This window comes from Histoplasma capsulatum (genome assembly GCF_000150115.1).
Source record: "Histoplasma capsulatum G186AR genomic scaffold supercont2.1, whole genome shotgun sequence".
Classification (NCBI taxonomy): Eukaryota; Fungi; Ascomycota; class Eurotiomycetes; order Onygenales; family Ajellomycetaceae; genus Histoplasma; species Histoplasma capsulatum.
This window is the reverse complement of record NW_025544801.1, coordinates 3,559,530-3,578,836: the sequence shown is the minus strand read 5'-3', so window position 1 is coordinate 3,578,836 and position 19,307 is coordinate 3,559,530. Positions and strand designations below refer to the sequence as shown.

Genomic DNA, 19,307 nt, shown 5'->3' with positions numbered 1-19,307 from the left:
TGTTAACCCTAACCCAGGGTTCCGAGCCAACAATACGTGATGGCGGTATTCGGAGAACTTATTTCTTCTCCTCAGCCGTGGTGCGACTCGGTATTTATAGATCTGTACTCGAATTCAAGCGGGAGTTTTCAAGTCTCCACGCTAAACAAAGGTGGGCATTCTGTTGTATTCTCCTATTCGAGATATGTATGCTTTCCGAGTGAAGTCGAGATGCTGGCTTAGATTGCCAGAAGCCTCCCCAAGCCAGCGGCCACATCTATCAAAAGACATAAAAATATTTCTATTCCGATGCTGCCAGGACCACCAAATGTATTAGATATATAACTAGATGCCAGGTTTCTGAAAATTAAAAAGATTGAAGAGGATGGATGTATTAAGTATAGGTTGCATTGGAGATCTTTAACCTTGAAAAGAAGTTCAAGTACTAAATTATTCAAGGTGTTCGCGTGATAAAATACAATAAAAGGAGGATTAATTAGTCCTGCGCGGTGAGAATCAAAGATGGGTCAAAATCAAAAAAGCAGCAGAGAGCAGAGAGCAGAGAGCAGAGAGCAGCGGGACGAAGGAAGATTGAAGAAGAAGAGTAACAAAGAAGACAAGAAACAAGTGACGACGGCTACTGAGAAAATGCCAATTTATATATTTCCTCTCCTCAAGAGAGGAAAACAAAGCAGGTGGACAGGTAGACCGTGCCAGAGGTAAGCTATTTGGCAGGAGAAGGAATATCGGAACTTCGACTTCAATAGATGAGAGCCAAAATTTCGAGATCTGCGGTCTTGCATTCTCTGATTATCTTCTCTCTTTTATTCTTCATCGTTTCAATGGTTTGGAGCGGAGAAGGGTGTTCAATCATGGATGGGGAAATTAAACAAGGGATCTTGTAAGGCTGAAGGGACCCGGCCAGATGTAGTAGTAGTTAATGTGATCTATGAATCAAGACTAGGGAAAAGCAGGAAGGGCAATGAAGGGGCCATCATCATATCATGATCATGGTGAAAAAAGAAAGAAAAAAATTCAATGAAAATTAACACCAAAGATAGATAATCCATCTTTCCCATTCGCTTTGAAATTGAATTGATCAGACATATTTCGGAATAAAAGTTAGAATGAAAACACGGGGGGAAAATAAGATAAGGAGGAGGAATATGGGGAAAGGAAAGTAAAACTAGTTGTTACAAACCCGATGAAGCGGAAATAACGGCAAAGAAATGGAAAAAAGTTCACTAATTATTTGATTCGAAGAAGTGGTAGAAAGGACACAGAGTATAAGATAGGGTTGAAAAAAAAGAGAAAGGCAAAAAAAAAAACCAGTAGATATTTATGTATAGCTTCGCATGGCATCTATGTAACCAGTTCCGCCTTTAAGATCCTGGTCGAACGTCTCAGCTACATCGAGGACGCGGGCGATATGTTCCATGGAGAGTGGGGTCTTCTCGTTCAAGGCAAGAGCCTGAGCAGTGCGGACGGAATTTTTGATCTGTTTCCAACGAGGCGGTAGAGTTAGATACGTACAGATACCTTAATAAGTTAAAAAACAGATAAATATTGATATAAAATCTTACCTGTCGACCGTTCAAGTTACGTCTGGATAAAGAGTCGTAGTCCGCCTCCGTGAAGGGGACTACCTCAACGCCCTCCTTAACTCTAACTTTATCGAGGAACATCTTCCATACTGTCCGCTTGGCCTTTTGTGTCAGGTCGCCATATCGGAGCGCAACGTGAATCCGTGACTGGAACGCATCATCAAACGTCTCGACGCGATTGGTCGTCAGGAACAAGATCCCTTGAAAGTATTCGAGGAGGCGGAGAAAGATGCTGACCAGCGCGTTGCGGTGGATATCGTGGATGGTGCGCTTCTCGAGGAATACATCGGCCTCATCAAGGAGTAGAACGGCTCCCCATGAGTGTGCGATGTCCAGAATTTTATTTAGCTCCCCTTCCAGGGTTCGTGAATCCGTCCCTAGTTCGCCAGCGCTAACCATGTAGAGTGGGCGTTTGAGAAGTTCTGCAATGCCTTCTGCCGTGAGAGTTTTACCCGTTCCCGGTGGGCCATGGAGGACTGCTACGAGACCCTTGCCTTTACCCTGGATCACGTCATCAATGTTTTCAGCGGCGTGGAAGGTGTGGGATTCTACGAGTGCTTTGACGATCGACTTCTGATTATCGGGAAGGACCAGGGAGTCGAAGGCACCGGAATTCCACTCGATCTCATTCATACCGGAGACGGTGAACTCCAACCACAATTTCTCGCTGAAAGCAAACCCAAGAACAACAGGGCTGGCGATCAGCAGCTCCTCGTCGGAAAATTCAAATTTCTCCCCCGCTTGGTCCTTTCCGGCAATCTTGTCGAGGTCTTCGTTGACGATTTCCTCACCGTCCTCATCACATTCAACCTGGACGATATGTGGGGAACCGTCTTTATCTTTAACTAATTTCAGTCTCATTTTGGGACTGTCGTCCTTCGATCCGTGCTCTGACTCGGATCCGGACCCAGTACAACAGCAACAATCATCAGATCCGCTTTCATACTCGGATTCGTCGACTAAGTCCGGATCTTTTGGCTTCACAGTGCTGATGGGATAGTTTGGATTGATTCGGCGGTGGATGGCAGGATCAACCATGACACGCCCATTGATATTGACCTTGATAATCGATCGCTTCTTCTTGTAGAAAGCCATGCCCTTGTGGAAACGGTAGTTCACACCCTGGAGGGCTACGAACTTTTTACCGCGTTCCACAAGCTTCGCTTTCAAGCCTTCTGGGTCTCGATGATACTTCAATGGATAACAAGCAAGGCTAGAAATCTTGCGGGATCCCTTGAATGATTCAACTTCAACCGACATAGTGCCCATCCCGAATGATTTGCCGTCGTACTCGAGATATCGTCCCTCAATTTCATACCACTGTCCCTTCATGAAAGAGCTCTCCTTGCTAGCATATTCGATTTTGAAAGCACGAGGTTCGTCGGGGTTGGAATAAGTTGGAGTATATGCATTGGTGTTCGGCTTGAAAATGGCCCATAAAAGATCAAAGGTAATCATGTTCGACTCTAGGAGGGGATACAAGGTTTTCTTCGTTTCAGCGTAGTCGTTGTCGAGATATTTCACTAGCACCTTCAAGTGAGCAGATTTAGTCGCAGCTAGTCGCTTGGCTTTCTTCTTCTTCTCCGATTTCGCAAGGGCCTTCAATTCCTTGACGTACTCTCGAGACTCTTCCAGGTACAAAAACAGCATGTTTGGATCAACGACAGGAGTCTCCTGCACTAACGAAACGCCCTTTACACCGTCCATGACGTGCGCGAGAGCGTCACGGAGGGGTTTGCTCTTGATGTCTACCACTGTGTCGGTGTATTTATTCTCCCAGTCGAATTTTCGACGCACGGTAAAAATATACTGGTCCCATTCGTTCGCGTCAGGATCATCAACAGTTTCTGTGAGCTTATAATTATGTATGGTGTCATCCCAAACTACATTGGATATAACACAGTTATCAGCACGTAGCCGCCAAGCATTCGTTGGGGGGTTGTAGGGAAGATAGGGTCCTTACGTTCATCCACACGCTTGAAGGCAACTTTCGATGCACGCTTTCGTTTTTTGGACTTGCTCTTCAGCTGAGTACGTTGTGAACCTGTGTAAGAATTAGCAACCAGCAACCCGAGAGAGGGGGGGAGGGTTTCTGCTCTGAGCGGTAGAGCCTTGTTGACAACACTTACTTTGCTTCAGGCGGAGAGCCGCTAGCTTCTGCTGGGTAGCTCGAAGCTGCTCTTCCAAAGACTCAACATCACTTTCTTCCTCAGATTCATCTTCCTGGGTCTTTCGGGATTTCTTAGGCTTCTTTTTGGTTTTGGCCTTTTTCTGTTTCTTGGTATGTTTGTCATCGGGTTCCGACTCCTCTTCAGTGCTTTCCGACTCGTCATCGTCAGAGGGAGCTTGTTTCCGAGACTTCGCCTTCTTCTTCTCCTTCTCTTTGGCACGCTTCTTCTTCTTCTTATGAGAATCCGAGTCGGACGATTCTGAGTCTGAATCTGAAGAGTCCGAACACGAGGAACTGGAGCTTGACGAGGAAGAATCGTCACTATCACTGCTTGAGGAATCCTTGGCTTTCTTTGATTTTTTCTTGTCCTTTTGCTTCTTCTGAGCATTGGCTTTCACGCTGGTATGCTTTTTGCAGGAAGTTTTCTTCGGAGCCGAGTCTGGAGGCGCCGGAGACAGTTTCAATTCAGTCTTTGCGTTTGTCTCTGGAGAACCATCCACATCTTGCTTAGTCTGCGCAGCATCGGTTTTGCCAGACGACGACGCTACCTGGTCAGACATTGTGTGTAAAAGTATCTCGTCCTGGATATTCTCTGTCTGTCGCGGGGAGCCTGAGGGAGAAGGGGAGGAGGGAGTGAAAACGGGGGTTGTGCTGGGGTCACGGGAATCCGAGTCAGAGTTAGATTGCTGCGTTGTACGAGTAGTTGGGGAGGATAATAGGTCGGGGTTCTTTCTGGATGACTCTTCTGTTGGAGGAACCGGCATCTATAGAGCAAGAGCTAAAGGACTATCTGTCAGATGTCAGAGGCAAGAAAGACGAACGGATCGTGGGAACTATGATAAACTAAAATCCCGAAAAAAAAAAGGTCTCTAAGGTAGTGAGTTAAACAACCAACGGAGAGGGAACGGGATCTGGGAATCATATTATAGAAAATTGTTGGCGAAGGATCTAACCTGAAAAGACTTGCGGAGAGCGGTGAGGGCAAAAAGGGTTAATGAGGCAAGTAAAAGGGTGAATGGATGGATACAACAACGGCCGAAGATTTCAGGATGACCAAGGAGTACAAAATTGGATCTGAATGAGACAACCGGGCTTCATTCTCTTGAAGGGGACCACGCACCGATTTTTTATATTTCCTTCAAAGGTCTGAGGCAGCAGCCACGACATCAGCCACCAACAAGGCACAAGGAACCTCCGTCGATGGAACGAGCGATGAATTGTCAAGCGGAATCGGGGACACCAAGATAGCCAGCCCAGAGCCGATGGTTGCCTGGTAAGAAGCGATTCGGGAACCGGGGTGGACGCAGGAGGAATGTCGGGGAGAGCTGGCACTGGCAGGCGGTATCTCGACCGGGGGTTTACTGGGCAAGTTGAGGGTGGATGTGATGGAGCAGAGATGACTGGACAGGGCGAATCCCGCATGCAGCTGGGCTGGTCGCTTGCCAGGTTGCCAGGATCTGGAATCCAGCTCGTTTGAGTCGTGGTGCCGCCAGCAACGCAGCGAGTGGCGCTCGGTCGTCGCTGAGTGGACAAACGCCAGCGAGTTCCACACGTTTTAAAGTCTTAGCGGCCGGGAGAATTGGAATCAGGCGTGAGGCCTAGCCAATGACACACATTTAGGGGAACGGAGGAGGCTGCAGTCAATTCAGAGATGGCATTTGGATGGGCTCATGCCTCTCGCCTTGGGGGGAACCAACTCTCCCGCTCTGCCTGGGGAGCCCGAAACCTGCTTGATGGTGCTTCTTGGAGGCGATCCGAAGGTTGCGATGTCCCGTTTGGTATGGAGCTCGCAGGCACAGGTCGGTAGGTACTAGCGTGTCACATGGAGGTACACCTGTGCGCTGGATACGCTTGGCGAGTACAAAGGGGTGACATGGAGTTACTTCATGCTTCTTCCGCCAGCACCTGGGGGAAAAAGTTTCCTTTCCTTCTTCTGCTTCCATTCAGAATTCGTAATTCTCACAGTCTGCTAGATCCCGATCAAGCTCAAGTTCCCGCTAACTGAAGCTGTTCTCGGGCTGGCCCAATGCGGAATGGCGGCTGTCTTCATCGTTCAACGTTAAAAGGACAATTCCACCTCTCTCACACCGGTATTCCCATATCTTCGCGGTATGGCCTTGTCACATTCCCCCAGCAATGTGCAGATGGCCAGACTCACACTTTAAATCTTGTTACCCCCCAAAGCGCACTGCAACACTAATGTTGTGCAAGATCCCAACAGTCCTCGAGAATCTCGTGTGAACACATTCGCCCCATCCCGCTGGCCTGGAATCGTATTCCTATTTCATATATCCCCTATCTCTGTATTTACGGGTGCTGATGGCTCCAACTGTTGTTTATACTCCCGAACTGGTCTGTAGAGAAGCGATCACACGAGATACCATTCGCGTTTACAATGTGCTGTGACTTATGCGATGTATGGAATGCGAGCTTGGTTTCTTTTCTGAACAGCAGAGGATCCTACACTCTAGGCGACTGACTGTCTCGATTTTCCTCTGTTAGAACTTTTTTTTAATCAAGGCGATACTGACACCGATATGATGTGTCCGGGTAAAGAACAAGTTGCTCCAGGTTTGCTGGCAATGTATGTATGGCTAATTTCTTTGATTCTTCTGCGCTCTCGGCCATGCCAGAGCCAATCTGATCGGCATCAGATGCGGGTCAATTGTGTGGCCTGCCGCTGCATGCACGGAGTTTGTCGGCTGGAGCAAATGGGCGCGGCGGTGAAGTTTCGGCCCATGCACTACCAAAACAGCCGCCAGGTCGACATCTTGTATTACACGGCATCCTTGTCCCCAGTTGGCGAATTGGCTCTCTTGCGTTGGTGGCAGCTCGAGAGTCACGGCCAGTCGGGAGGCCGAATGAACGGATATTATCATTTTGCTTTTTTTTAATTGGGAGAAGAGCACCGCCAAGTGGTGTTGAAAAAAAAAAAGAGAAGAGAAAGAAAAGAAAAGACAACTTTTCCAATTGACATTTTTACCATCCAGGAAATACAAAAGATAGAAGATCTATTTTCACTGATGGCCATTGCACAAAACTACCTATCCATCAAATAAATAGTCATTGAATCCTCTTCACACCTCCAGTCGCGAAGCTGCAGCCTGGAAGCAATCGAGAAGCAATTACTAGAAAAGAAAAAAAATCAAGAACCACCTTCAAAGCTTCCATTCTATCACCAGCCTATTTCATAGACTGGAGTAACATTGGAGGAAGGGGGATGCCGTGTTGTTAAAATTAGGCGGAGTCCTCTGCGTGGTTCTCCTCCTTAAGTCCAATTTCCATTCTGGACATGTTCTTATTCAATTCCTTGAACCTCTTCTGGACGGCGGCAGGTGGGTATTTTTTCCCACCAGCGGCGCCAATGGCGTCAGAAACACTACGCCATTTGTCGTTTTCGAATTTCTCCTCGATCTCTCTCTTGAAGCGGAGCAGGCGCTCCTCCTGTATATATGAAAAGCGCCATCAGTAACAAGGAAAAATTGCATTGTGGTCCGGTTACATGCACTATGCACCATGTGCCATTGAACAATAAAGCAAGGGGTTTAAGGAGTAATGAGACGTACGTCCTCTGGCGTGAAGACCACAAAATTGGCCTTGATACGACCATAGCGTCCACAGAGAGTGCTCCCTCCAACCTTCTCCCCAGTCATCTCTTCCCACGCCTGGCGGATCTCGCCCCAGGATTTATTCTCCTCGTCCTTCATGCGGAGCAGCATCCTGTCTTCGGGGCTTGCATTCTCGTATGAAGTAGGCATGGCGCGTGCGCCGACCTTCGCCTTCTCCCCAGATGCGGCCCCTTTGCTGCCCTTAGCCGGAGTGCGCTGTTTCTTGGTTGGAGATTCATCCTCGCCCTCGCCATCGCCATCGCCGTTGGCCTTGTCAGTAGCTGTCTTTCGACCACGCTTGCGTGGGGTGGTAGTGGCTTTCCCATTTGTCTTGGTCTTTCCACGGGAGATGAAAGGGTTAGCTAGGCTCTTCACAAAAGAGAAAAGTGAAGACAGAGTGCAGTGGCGACAGAGCACACTCTCTGAAACTGATTGAGTCGGGTTGATCATTTGCATCCAATTACGCAAAAACTTACCTTTTCGCCGTTCCCACTTGCGGTATTCCCATTTTCAAGGTCCTCTTGTTTGATCACCTTCATCTCATCGCCGTTGGTTTCGCCATCGGAAAAATATTCGAGCTTCAGTTCATCATTGCCCTCGATATCATTGGTGGAAGCGAAGTTAGACATTGTGTGTTGTTTCGTGAAATGAATGCTTCGGTTACGGAAGTGATTCTCTATTGTCACGGCGCTATCTCAAGCAAGCTTTCTAGCTGTCGTGGTAGATAGGCACCAGCCAGGCTGAAGTGTTGTTGGGTTGTTGGGGTTGTTTGTGAAGGAAGAAGAAAGGAGACTATATTGGTAATTGAAACGGGAGGACTGAGGAGCAACCTGACTTCAGACAACTCCCAGGAAAGTTGAAGGAGTATTGATGTGGTTGAAGTGATGCAGAGAGTGAGGGAGTAAGAGAGAAAATGGGATAGGATCAATCCCTGAAGAGAGTTGATGAGGAGTCTCAAAGAAGCAAAGAGGAGGGAAGGTCAAGAGAGGAGACAGTGGAAGAGAGAAACAAAACAGAACAGCCAGACAAGTAGATTCTGTTGGGTTGTTGAGAAAGGGGGGTGAACTGTCTACAAACTCTCACTTTCTCTTGCAGAAATGTTCTGATTTAGAATCTTTGCACAGTTAAATTGTGTGTCAGTGATTTTGTAATCTGTGTAGGAACAAATTTCTACTGAGATTTTGCTATTTTCCATGTTTCAGCAAGAACACATCACTTTCTGAACAACTAGCTGCTTGTGGCAGAGGCCAGTACACTTTCACTCCAACAGTGAAGTTCATACAACACTTCAGAAATGGAGGGGATAAGAAGGGGCAAGCTATACACCCTGTGTGTTCGCGGATGATATTCTACAGTTGCCTGTGGTTGGTATCCCTTTCTCAATTTTATGTCGATGCTCTTGTTTTCGACCCCTAGGCTTCTACTTCGAACATTCACTTTCATAACTTTTCTATCATTATATGCTGGTCTCTTCTCCCCTCTTCGAATTTCCATACCTCCGATATCCCCTTGCGGCATAGACGCCGCTAAAGTTGGACCAGTCACTACTTGTCGGTTATTTTTACCGGTCGCCATGACCTGCACCTTCTCCTCGTTCTCTACAAAGTCTATCCACTGATATACGTCTTGACAGGTTAGTTATTTATCGTACGTGAGCGCTCTCATGACGTTTGCCATTAGGGCACGGGAGGATGACCCAATTCCAGCACCTTGGAAACAGGATTTTTAAGAAGGGATACATGTCCGTTCTTTTTTATATTCACCTGGCACATTGACATGGGATGATACATACGGCAGCTCAGGTGTGAATACAGAGTATATAGGAAACACTACCGCGTGCCGATCTCGATACGTATCAATGGATGAAGTTCCCGTTTCGTCTAATCAGGAAAACAATATGCATACTCAGCCCAAGCATCTTGTTCTGAGAATAAAACATCCCACTTGGATTTTCTAAGAAAAGCGCAAAAAAAAAAGGATTTGTTATGCTGTTAAACATCGACCTCTCCCAATTAGAGGCAGTATGTATTCCCGATGCATCAATCTCAGACACAAATACGGCATGCCCGGCAATCCCCAAGGAACCCAGCCCGAAAGCAAAGTCCAAATAATGAGTGACGAAAAATCTCCCCCTGACTTCGCAATGTTGCACGGCAAAGACCAAAAGAACTTCACAGCCCTAAAGCCTAAAACTCGCTACCGAACCCCACCCCAACCCACCCCCAACAGATGGCTGTTTAAGATGTTCCATGGCAGTGGAGAAGAATTTTGGGGAATGAGTTTGGGGCCTTTTAGAAACAACAATGTAGTGTGATACGTATATGTACGAGTGGGATATCGATTGTTTTAAGTCAGTAATATTTGACTGATTAGCTCGCTGGATGGGATATACAATTCCCACTTTGGAAAGTAGTGTACCTACGGAACCATACGTCCCTTTACGGTAAAAGCGATAGCGAGCGATATATATATATATATATAAAAGGAAATCACTGTTAACCTCCGTCCGGGCGCATGTGCATCTTGGTGACCAGCCAAATGACGGGCTGAACGATGACATGAAAGACAAAACCCCCAAGAGAGGTCACGTCCGGATAAATAACCAGTTCATCAGGCCCCAACAGACCGTATGGTATTCATGTGATAAAACACAGTCATAGAAATCAAAAAAAAAAAAAAGAAAAGAAAAAAGAAGAAAAACTAAATGGCAACAAGAAGAACCGTAGAGGCCGATGGCCCCTGCTAAATTCTAAACAGATGTCAGATCCCACTCAGCCAAAGCAAAGGATATATATATGGTCAAGGTCAAAAAACTGAGAAAAGATGCTCCGGACCAACTGAAACACACAACCCAACCCCCTGTCCCCCCACCCCGCCCATCCAGATATCAAAGTCAGAATCAAACAAAACAAAACCAGATGATATTTCCATACATGTCATTTCCGTTATTCATTGGACCTTTCGCTCCAGATATCCCGTACGCTGCCCAGCAGCAAATACATAAAGAGTATAGAGGGAAACAAAGGAAAAGAAGTGTGGTTAAAACAGCCACTCCCAAATGCTACGGCCACACAATTTCTCTCCTCCATTCAATCATCGCCACTGTCGCTCTCATTGCTAGAAGGGAGAAAACGAGACGGTGTATCATCACTTTCCTTTCGGGGAACTACGGCGCGGATCTTGGTGCCAACAAAGCCTCGACGGTCCCGGCCGGTCCGACCCCGGCCAAGCCAGTTGTGCTTGAGAGCTTTACTGAGGGTATCAATCTTCTCCTGCGCTTCGTCGTCGGTTTGTACACTGGCTAGCACACTGATGCATTGGAGCATGCGGCCAGCAGTTTCGGTGATGAGATGTGATGGATCTGCAGATGTGGAAGTAGTGCGTAACGGGAGGGATTGTAGGGTTGGATTGAGGGTGGAGCCCTGTGGTGGGGACATGGATGTATATGACGATGTGGAAACATATTCGGGGTTTGAGGTGTTGGATGCAGCGCGACTGCGGGACATGGAGGCGACAACGGAATCAGAGGAGAAACTGCCAGCGGCGCTGAGGAGGGTGGAGGATTGGGAGTTGTAGCTTCCAAAACCGGAGTCGAGGGCTGATGCGGTGCTCGGTCGACTGGTCGGAGTCGTGCTGAGAGCACGGACATTCACATGGATGCTTTCAAGGCTGAGGCGCGAGAAGGTTGTTTTTAACATTTCGTAGCGGGGGATAATAACGTTGTCGCGGAAGGAGATGAGCACTATGGTACGGACATCGAGTTCATCGCCCATAGACCTGTTTGAGGATTCGCCGTTGGGTAATGCACCCCAAAACTCTTTTGCTTCGCGAGGAGTCATGATCGACCCGCGCCCTTTGAACTCCAGGTCTAAAGGAAGAAAGACAGCTTGGATAAAGGGAAGTACCACTCCAAATACCAAAACCCACATCTCAACGAGGTGCGGTACAACGCGCTCGTCTGGAGCCGGATGAAGCGAGTGACTTAAGGAGCTAAAGCCAGTTTGCAGTAGGTCCCGCAAATCCTCCACTACGACAGAGGGTATATGTTTCATCACGCACTGTTGTATATGGATAGAAACAAGTTTGTTCAGGTCTTCTAGAGCAACGCGAACATCTTCCCCTTCGAACAGAACCAAAAGCTTTGCCTTTAGAAAGTCCCATGCGTCTTCTGGAGCCATGTTATGGAGGCCAAAGCCTTGCAAAGTTTCTTTTAAAGAAGTCTCCCCGCCGTATACATTCGGAGCTGTGTTGCCAGGGCCGCCATAAACAGAGGACGAGCTAGTGCCGAGTGCTCCGTTAATCGTCCGTTCATCTGTGTCTCGATGTCCGATCTCATGGGCAGCGGCGGCAGAGGCTTTTTCTTCCTTTTTCTTCTCTCGTAGCGCTCGACCTCCATGACGCAAGTCAAGCCCACTCTTCGATTTAGCGAAGGCCGTCGTCGACGGCGATTGTGGCGTGAAGGAGTAGAGTGACTGAGGAGCACTAGGATCTAAGGGTTTAGAATTGCTTGATGCTGAGGATAGGGAAAGGTTGAAATGGTCATCCTTGTCTTTCAACTTTAACTTTTGTCGTGATAAAAAGTGGTGTTTATGCGCCTTGTCTTTATCCCTATCCTTCTCCCTTTCACCTGCTGCCGGTCGGTCGGCAAGCACCACGGTTGTTGCAGACGAATTTGTTAGGTTGTATATCGAGGAGTTGGCGGAAGTGGAAGATTCGTTAAGGCTAGACGCGGAGGCATTCACCATTCGTGACAGGCCACTTGGGCCTGGTAAGGGCAGATGATTATTAGGAGACTGCAGAGCTTTGTTTTTATCTCCATCCTTGTCCCTTGATAGGCCAATATGTTTCGGTTTTGAAAATATTTTAATCTTAGACTTCTCCCCCTTCTGCTTATGCCCACTCTCTGAGGAGGTATAATCGACATTTGGTGACGAAGGCACGAAGCCTGGACTCCTGGGAAATGCAACATTGGCAGCAGTTGTTGCCGCAAGTGCACGTCCCCCAACTAACCCATTCGAGTATTGCTGTCCTGAAGGGCTGTGATGGATGTGCTCCTTGGAACCCTTTCTTGCTACATTATCCTGGGGAAGCCTACTCGGCTGTGACCGATTCCGCAGGTGGCGCGAACTTGCCTGGTGTTGCATAGCAGCTTGGGCAGCTATTTGAGAGGCTGACAAGTTCGCCATAGTAACGGGTGTTTGTTCGGATAATGAGGCAGTGGGAAGAGACGGTTCAAAGAAACCCTGTGAGTGCTGGCGCGGTCTGTGGTTCTGGAATTCCGGAGGTGGGGGTAGAGGAAGTGCTTTTTCGGATAATGGATCATTTGGTGGCATGTGAGGCGCTGATGGACGTGAAAAATTGGGAAGAGAAGTGTTACTGTTATTGGCGCTTGCTGACAGTTTTCGAGGGCTAGTTATCGAAGGTTTCACCCCGTACAAGGTGCGCTTGGTCAAATTGAGAGAGGTGAGATTGGACGAATTAGACGAGGTATCGCTGCTGGAGGAACCCGGCCGTACAAAGTGATCGCTTGCAGCAACAGGATTGGGGGACTCTGGCGGCATGGGAAAGATCACATCTGCACGGCGGAGAACGGGACTGCGGTTGCTCATGGTGCGCAATCAAACGATGAGAGCTTGAAGCCAGGTAGTCGGCTTCTATGATCGATCAGGACATCGCAGCCAAAGGAATGATCATGGATGAGAGAGAAATGGAGGTAGCATTGGACCGTGTTCCAGAGTGATATTATTGCATCGCTATTCGTATATGCGTATGGGCATTTCGCTGGAGATGCCAGGCGTAGGTTCTTCTCCCCGCTGCCTCGAAGTGTTGCTGGAATGATGATGATGATGATCATGGATGGAGTGGAGTGGAGGATTGATTAACTACGAGTGGTTAGCGGAAAAATCATAATTAGTAACTAGCGTGTTATTTGTTGGCCCTAGGCTGCCTATCACGGACTAGCGCACCGCACATATATGCCTCAGCCGCCACACTTATCAATACACTCCCATCAAACCAACGACTCCCGGCTGCGTGCCTTCCCCCAATACGGGTCTGAGAGCTTTTTGTAACAATGTTGCCCAGGCTGCAGCCCTGCCGCACGTGGTTACGCGTATATACGTTCCATAACACATAACCATCCCACATATTTTATTCCCCTTGACAGTCACGTAAAATCCCCCAAGCCCACGGCCAGTGGTGAGATCCCCGCAAGACACAAGAAACTATCAGCTTTCGCATTTATGATCCCCAATTTTCAACATGCCACCCTCCACTATTCTCGAGGCGTTTAGGCTGCAGCTCGATAACCTACCATCTACCCCCGTTAAAGATAATTACAGAAAAATTACCTCCGCTGCGAAGTCAACAAATTCACAGGAAGCCCCAGCCGCCTGAGCAATGCTCGGAGCAAGCTTGCACTGAATTCTAAACGCCTAGCGGAGCGCATGCCGCAGACCGAACCAGGCCACTTTCTTCATACAGAAGCTGATGTCCTTCGGGCTGCATTACTATATCTCCTCCACCCTGTCAATATCGTGGCAAATGAAATTCTATCCTCCGGAATCCTTGACTGCAGGGGTGAAGTGGCTTCAAGTCGCGATTGTCGAACTGATTTGCGATGGGTGTATCGCAGCGGCAACCAGACCCTCGACATCCGCCATTCTCGAAGTTAAAAACACAAAGGTCCTACGTTCGGATGATTTTAGCCCAGGATTGACGAGTCGGGCAACGCTGCATCAAAACTGAGAACCGCCATGGAAAACCCGAACCGGACTAATTTTGTCGAAAATGGTTATTGGTTATCAAAGCAAGCGATGAAATACTCCACTATTACACCAGACGTCGCACTTTTTGATTGGAATGCAATGTTTATATTCGACTCACTGGTGTAAATGAAAAACCTGAGGGTCCCATCCTGGCGAGAGGGACTTAGTTCACGGAATCTGGCTACGCCTCCAACCATAACCGAACTTTTCGGATGGTCCTCCTTGGATTCCTTATTCGGGCCTTGAGACGACACAATCTTGTGACATAGGGATCCGAGTGTTTTACCAGGGGCGATGGGAGGAATATGATCTTAATTGTTTGGGGCCGTGGAATTGTTGCTATTATTATTTCTAAGAGCATGAAGGAATTGTACGCCTATTTCAAACAAGTCAACGAGCGCAGTAGGGAACCATACCAGGGGAAATTCGCCATACGCTGGAGTTAGGGTGTTTTAACATTTAACCGTGTTCGATGGGTTATAGCAAGCCAGCCATTAGGTGCTATTTTGCACCATATCTTTTCCGTCTGCTTCTGTCCTTTGCCTTTACTTTCGTGTTCGATTGCTTTTTAGCCATTGCATCACCGGTTGTAGATAGCACTCCTTACTCATCCAATTAATTTAGTGTTAAATCGTAGTTTAGTATTTTCTCGCTAGAGTCTAAGCCACCCACCCGCCACACCACAACGCACGGTTTCGAACTGGCCCTCTTTCGATTCCTTCGAGAACTGAACTGACTGAACTGAACGAGCAGCAAACTGGGCGGACGAATTGATTACTATATATACTCCTCCTGTAGTATTCATTTATTTTCACCGCAGCTAACGAGGTGCGAATCGCACACACTACTAGTACCTAACAATTTTTGCCCAACTCCTTCCGGCCCTCCGATGATACTAGCAATTGCATACTAGTACCTGGGGTTACGGTGCTGCAAGCTTTGAATCCCCTTAATCACCATCGATAGCGACTAAATCGCAGCATCATGTCATTTGGGTTATCTGGTCGTCGACCATCGACTACCAAGATCTTCTCTGCCTCGGTGAGTTGGGCAGCACAGTTTTCTCCTCACCCCCTCTTAACTACTACGACTAGTACCCCTGCCATTGAGTTGTTCTGTTACTGCCTATTTATTTATTATCTGCCATTGATCATCAGTATTGCTATCGCTATCGTTATTTCCACTTCCCTTTTCTTTGCTCTTATACCAACCGCTGTTTCTTCTATCTTGTTCATGAACTTTTCTCTTATGGCGTGTCAGGATGGATTCGGAAGGAGAGCACATGACCATGCGGGTTCTGCCGACTGCACCCAAAGCCACACACCCATATGAAATATGTTGTCCCTTTTCATCGCGGCGAGAGCTCCTTTGAAGCCTCAGCGAGAGCAGAATATGTGGATATAGATATGGCTTGGACCATGCGTGTTTTTGAGTCACTGTGTTGGCTGCAAAAGGGGCGCATTTTTCATTCTCTCCAATTGGGCCTGGCCCAGGTGAGGGTCCAAAACCCCATGTCGCCCTGCCAACTCGTCGCTCTGCGCGTCCTTTGTCGTACGGCAGTCGATGACAGCCTGTCACCCGCTTATATCGACAATTTTTCTTGCCCGTGACGAGAATCTGGGACCAGGATGAGAATACTAGTATTCTGTTGCGCCGTACAAGCTTTATTTGCCCCCTTGATACCGGGAGCTGGCGCTCAAGATGCCTGCGCCTATGGGATGGTTCGGCAGCTTGTGCGATGGACAAGAATATATCATTTTAAGAAATGGTCGTCGCGCATCCGACGCTTTCGTCCTAAAGCACCTGGCTCGAATTACCCTCTCCACGGGCGGTTTGGAGACTTTAAGCCGTTTCATCGCGGCTGATGAGTCTTGAGGAACCAAGTTACCCATGACTCTTCTTCAGCGAATGTATCTCAGGATCGGAAAAGACTACAGGGTTGAAACAGGGATCATCTCTGAAAAGTGCTGTCTGATTTGCTTTGGTTATGTAGACTGGAGTTAATACTTTGGTGAGCTTGGCAGTTTCTGGTCCCCATAGCAGTGGTTCGTGCGGGCGATATGATATATATGCCCTGGACGATCATGTATATCTCCTCTCGCGTCCTGGTCGTTGATCAATCATCGAATCACACGCCGTTTGACAGGAAACAAAAATCACAGTTGGCTTCATGAAACATATGAAGGCATATGATTCATTCTCAATGCGATTATCCGCCCGTCGCATCGCCTTTGGTATTTTTGATTTTACAGGCATCACTGCTTATGGACTTTGACCTGTGAAAAACAAATGCCACTCTCTCAAACCCCTATGGCTGTAGAGCAACTTCGAGCTCCTGGCTGAATGGGTTGGATTCCGATCTTTTCCCCAGACATCAATGCATTTCAAGATACGTGCAATGCTCCACTTTTCAACCGTCAAGTGCTTTCTACCTTCGGACTCTCTGCATTTATTACGATTCAGGACTTTTCTGCTATTTCCATCTATACCTGTGCTCCGTCATCCTGGTCCCGGATTGTAATTCGATTAACCTTGGTTCATCATCCTCTAAATCCCGTTTTATATTTCTTTTTGCTTGCTAAGTTTTTTCAATAACGCGATGACCTATCACTTCACGAATTCGGACTCGAGTCGCACATTACTATATCAATATTTCTTTCGTCTTACAAAGCTAACACTTATTCATTGCAGAGCGATGACTCAAGGATATGCGTTGTGATGGTTGGATTACCGGCCCGTGGCAAGAGTCTAATAGCTGGTAAAGGTTGGTCAACCCACCTGCACAGGCTCACGATGGACACTCTCCATTCCCTGTATACTTCGCTAACACCAATCAGCCTTGCGCTACTTAGCTTGGGTCGGGATTCCCGCGAGAATATTTAACGTTGGCCAGTACAGACGAATGGACACTCCACGACCAACCGCTGCCTTCTTTGACACATCTAATCCAGACGGAGAAAGGTTACGACGGGCCGCTGCGGAAGCGGCAGTGAAGGATATGTTACGCTGGTTTGCTGAAACTGATGGACAGGTAGCAATATTAGATGCTACTAATTCTACAAAAAGCCGTCGACAATGGATATACAGAACATGCAGGAATGCAGGAATCGAAGCCCTGTTCGTTGAATCGAAATGCGACGACGAAGACCTGATCATGAACAACATTCTCGAAGTCAAAACATCATCGCCAGACTATGTGGGCCAGGACCCAGAACTGGCTGCGCAAGATTTCAGAAATCGCATTCGTAACTACGAAAAAGTGTATCAGACAATCGATGAGGATGAGAAAAATTATGCCTATGTCAAGCTCATAAATGTGGGCTCCACTGTAATCATCAATCATATCAAGGATTACTTATCCAGTCGTTTGGTCTATTATATTCAAAACCTCCATATTAGACCGCGCTCGATCTGGCTTTCTCGAGTACGTCTATTCTAAAAGTTATTCATGGCCGCTCTTACAGAGAGAAGTTACTAACATCTCCCATTCTAGCATGGAGAGTCTGAATTCAACCTTCTAGGCAAAATCGGTGGCGATGCCGATATTTCGTCACGTGGAGAGCAGTATGCGCGTGCTCTTCCACGTCTTCTCAAAGAGTCTGGTGTTCCTCCCGGAGCTAAACTTGTCATTTGGACATCCACATTGAAGCGCACCATCCAGACGGCGCGCCATCTGGCCACAGAAACCGGATATGATAAACTAGAATGGAAGGCTCTAGATGAACTTGACTCGGGCGTCTGCGATGGGCTGACCTACGAAGAAATTGCGGAAAGGTACCCGGAAGATTTCAAAGCTCGGGACGACGATAAATACAACTACCGCTATCGCGGCGGCGAGTCGTACCGGGACGTCGTCATCCGGCTTGAGCCCATCATCATGGAGCTGGAGCGAAGCGAGAATGTCATCATTGTCACCCACCAGGCCGTCCTTCGTTGCATCTACTCCTACTTCTTGAATATGTCGCAGGAACAAAGTCCGTGGATGGAGGTCCCCCTGCACACGCTTATCAAACTAACGCCCGGCGCGTACGGGACGGAAGAAAAGCGCTTTAAGGCTAATATCCCGGCTGTCTCGACATGGCGGGGTAAGGGCTCCTCTGCGAAGCACCAGACACCGGATGAGCAGCAATAAGGCTTTCTTTCGTTTCTGGGTAGCATTTTTCATAAATCGAATCCTTACCGATTTTTCATTTTCATTTTACCTCATGGGGACTCAGACCGCCATTTCGTCTTACAAACAAGCGCCCTCCGTCCCCATCAACCAAGAACGATCTCTCGCCTCCAAACATTGAAACTCTCCGCTCTCTCCCTTCCCACCCACCCTTACCTTTTCCTCACCTTAACAACACAACTAATGCATCACATACATATTTCTCACCAAAAATGTAACGTCTGCATTTCTCAGCGAGGGCTTTTTTTTTTTTTTTTTTTTTTTTTTTGGCGGTTTGGTAGACTCAAACTCAGAAGTTTTGGGCGCGGAATATGGCTGATAGAATCAAAAAGCGTCCATGGGAAGATGGTTTTCTCTCTAGATAGACATCACAGCGATAGGCCTGGCTTGGACATGCACGGGTGCAAGTGGGCGTGCGAGGCGTCTCCACTTGATTCTTTATTTTATTTTATTTTTTTTTTTAAAAAAAAATGTGACTGTATTACGTTTCCAATAGATCCCTTGAAGGTGATTTGACATTTTATGGCAGATACAATACTATATCAGTTGACGAACTCTTGGATAGCCGCTGACAGGGTGATAAAATGAACAAGCGACATTATGTGTGATTTGCGAGTAGTTTTTTTTTTTTTTTTGCGCCTTTCAGAATTGAAGATCCAGCCCTGCTGGTGTCGTCAACTCCGCTAGTTATCTCTGTCCTGGTTGTCACTTGTCGACACAAGTTGCTCTGCGACTAAAATATGCTGACTAACATCGGCGAAACTGATCTGCGTCATCTGAGATCAACCACGACCCAAACTCACCAATTCTGTCATGAAAACCCAACCTTTGATAGTAATGGGAGGCGGCGTATCTCGGCACACTCATTCATCTCCATGGACGTGAGGCGCTGTTCCACTGGTTTCCGAGCTGGCGAAACTGCCGGAATGTGAACTATACGTCAAGTGGTCAAGTAAATCTTCCCGACACCGAGCTTCCACAACTTGCATCAGCTACGGCAGTCAGAAC

General features: G+C 47.5%; 7 protein-coding genes across 7 annotated transcripts; 2 read left to right on the top strand and 5 right to left on the bottom strand.

Annotated features, from left to right (window-relative positions):
* Positions 1-1,318: 1,318 nt before the first annotated feature.
* HCBG_01163 (uncharacterized protein) lies at positions 1,319-4,517 on the bottom strand (the record flags this gene model as incomplete). Its single annotated transcript, XM_045428213.1, has 4 exons — positions 1,319-1,477; positions 1,563-3,466; positions 3,547-3,627; positions 3,713-4,517. 4 exons carry the CDS (start codon positions 4,515-4,517, stop codon positions 1,319-1,321), a joined length of 2,949 nt encoding a protein of 982 aa, XP_045292188.1.
* Positions 4,518-6,990: 2,473 nt separating this feature from the next.
* HCBG_01162 (uncharacterized protein) lies at positions 6,991-7,990 on the bottom strand (the record flags this gene model as incomplete). The annotated part of the gene is made up of 3 exons (XM_045428212.1): positions 6,991-7,197; positions 7,320-7,697; positions 7,838-7,990. The coding sequence occupies 3 exons, from the start codon at positions 7,988-7,990 to the stop codon at positions 6,991-6,993; spliced, it is 738 nt and encodes a 245-aa protein (XP_045292187.1).
* A 598-nt stretch (positions 7,991-8,588) lies between these two features.
* HCBG_01161 (uncharacterized protein) lies at positions 8,589-9,102 on the bottom strand (the record flags this gene model as incomplete). The annotated part of the gene is made up of 2 exons (XM_045428211.1): positions 8,589-8,975; positions 9,013-9,102. The coding sequence occupies 2 exons, from the start codon at positions 9,100-9,102 to the stop codon at positions 8,589-8,591; spliced, it is 477 nt and encodes a 158-aa protein (XP_045292186.1).
* A 282-nt stretch (positions 9,103-9,384) lies between these two features.
* HCBG_01160 (uncharacterized protein) lies at positions 9,385-10,021 on the top strand (the record flags this gene model as incomplete). The annotated part of the gene is made up of 2 exons (XM_045428210.1): positions 9,385-9,671; positions 9,847-10,021. The coding sequence occupies 2 exons, from the start codon at positions 9,385-9,387 to the stop codon at positions 10,019-10,021; spliced, it is 462 nt and encodes a 153-aa protein (XP_045292185.1).
* Positions 10,022-10,450: 429 nt separating this feature from the next.
* On the bottom strand, positions 10,451-12,970 carry HCBG_01159 (uncharacterized protein; the record flags this gene model as incomplete). Its single annotated transcript, XM_045428209.1, has 1 exon — positions 10,451-12,970. One exon carries the CDS (start codon positions 12,968-12,970, stop codon positions 10,451-10,453), a length of 2,520 nt encoding a protein of 839 aa, XP_045292184.1.
* Positions 12,971-15,218: 2,248 nt separating this feature from the next.
* Positions 15,219-16,020, bottom strand: HCBG_01158 (uncharacterized protein; the record flags this gene model as incomplete). The annotated part of the gene is made up of 3 exons (XM_045428208.1): positions 15,219-15,253; positions 15,340-15,745; positions 15,946-16,020. 3 exons carry the CDS (start codon positions 16,018-16,020, stop codon positions 15,219-15,221), a joined length of 516 nt encoding a protein of 171 aa, XP_045292183.1.
* Positions 16,021-16,846: 826 nt separating this feature from the next.
* Positions 16,847-18,260, top strand: HCBG_01157 (fructose-2,6-bisphosphatase; the record flags this gene model as incomplete). Its single annotated transcript, XM_045428207.1, has 3 exons — positions 16,847-16,892; positions 16,966-17,552; positions 17,622-18,260. 3 exons carry the CDS (start codon positions 16,847-16,849, stop codon positions 18,258-18,260), a joined length of 1,272 nt encoding a protein of 423 aa, XP_045292182.1.
* Positions 18,261-19,307: the final 1,047 nt, after the last annotated feature.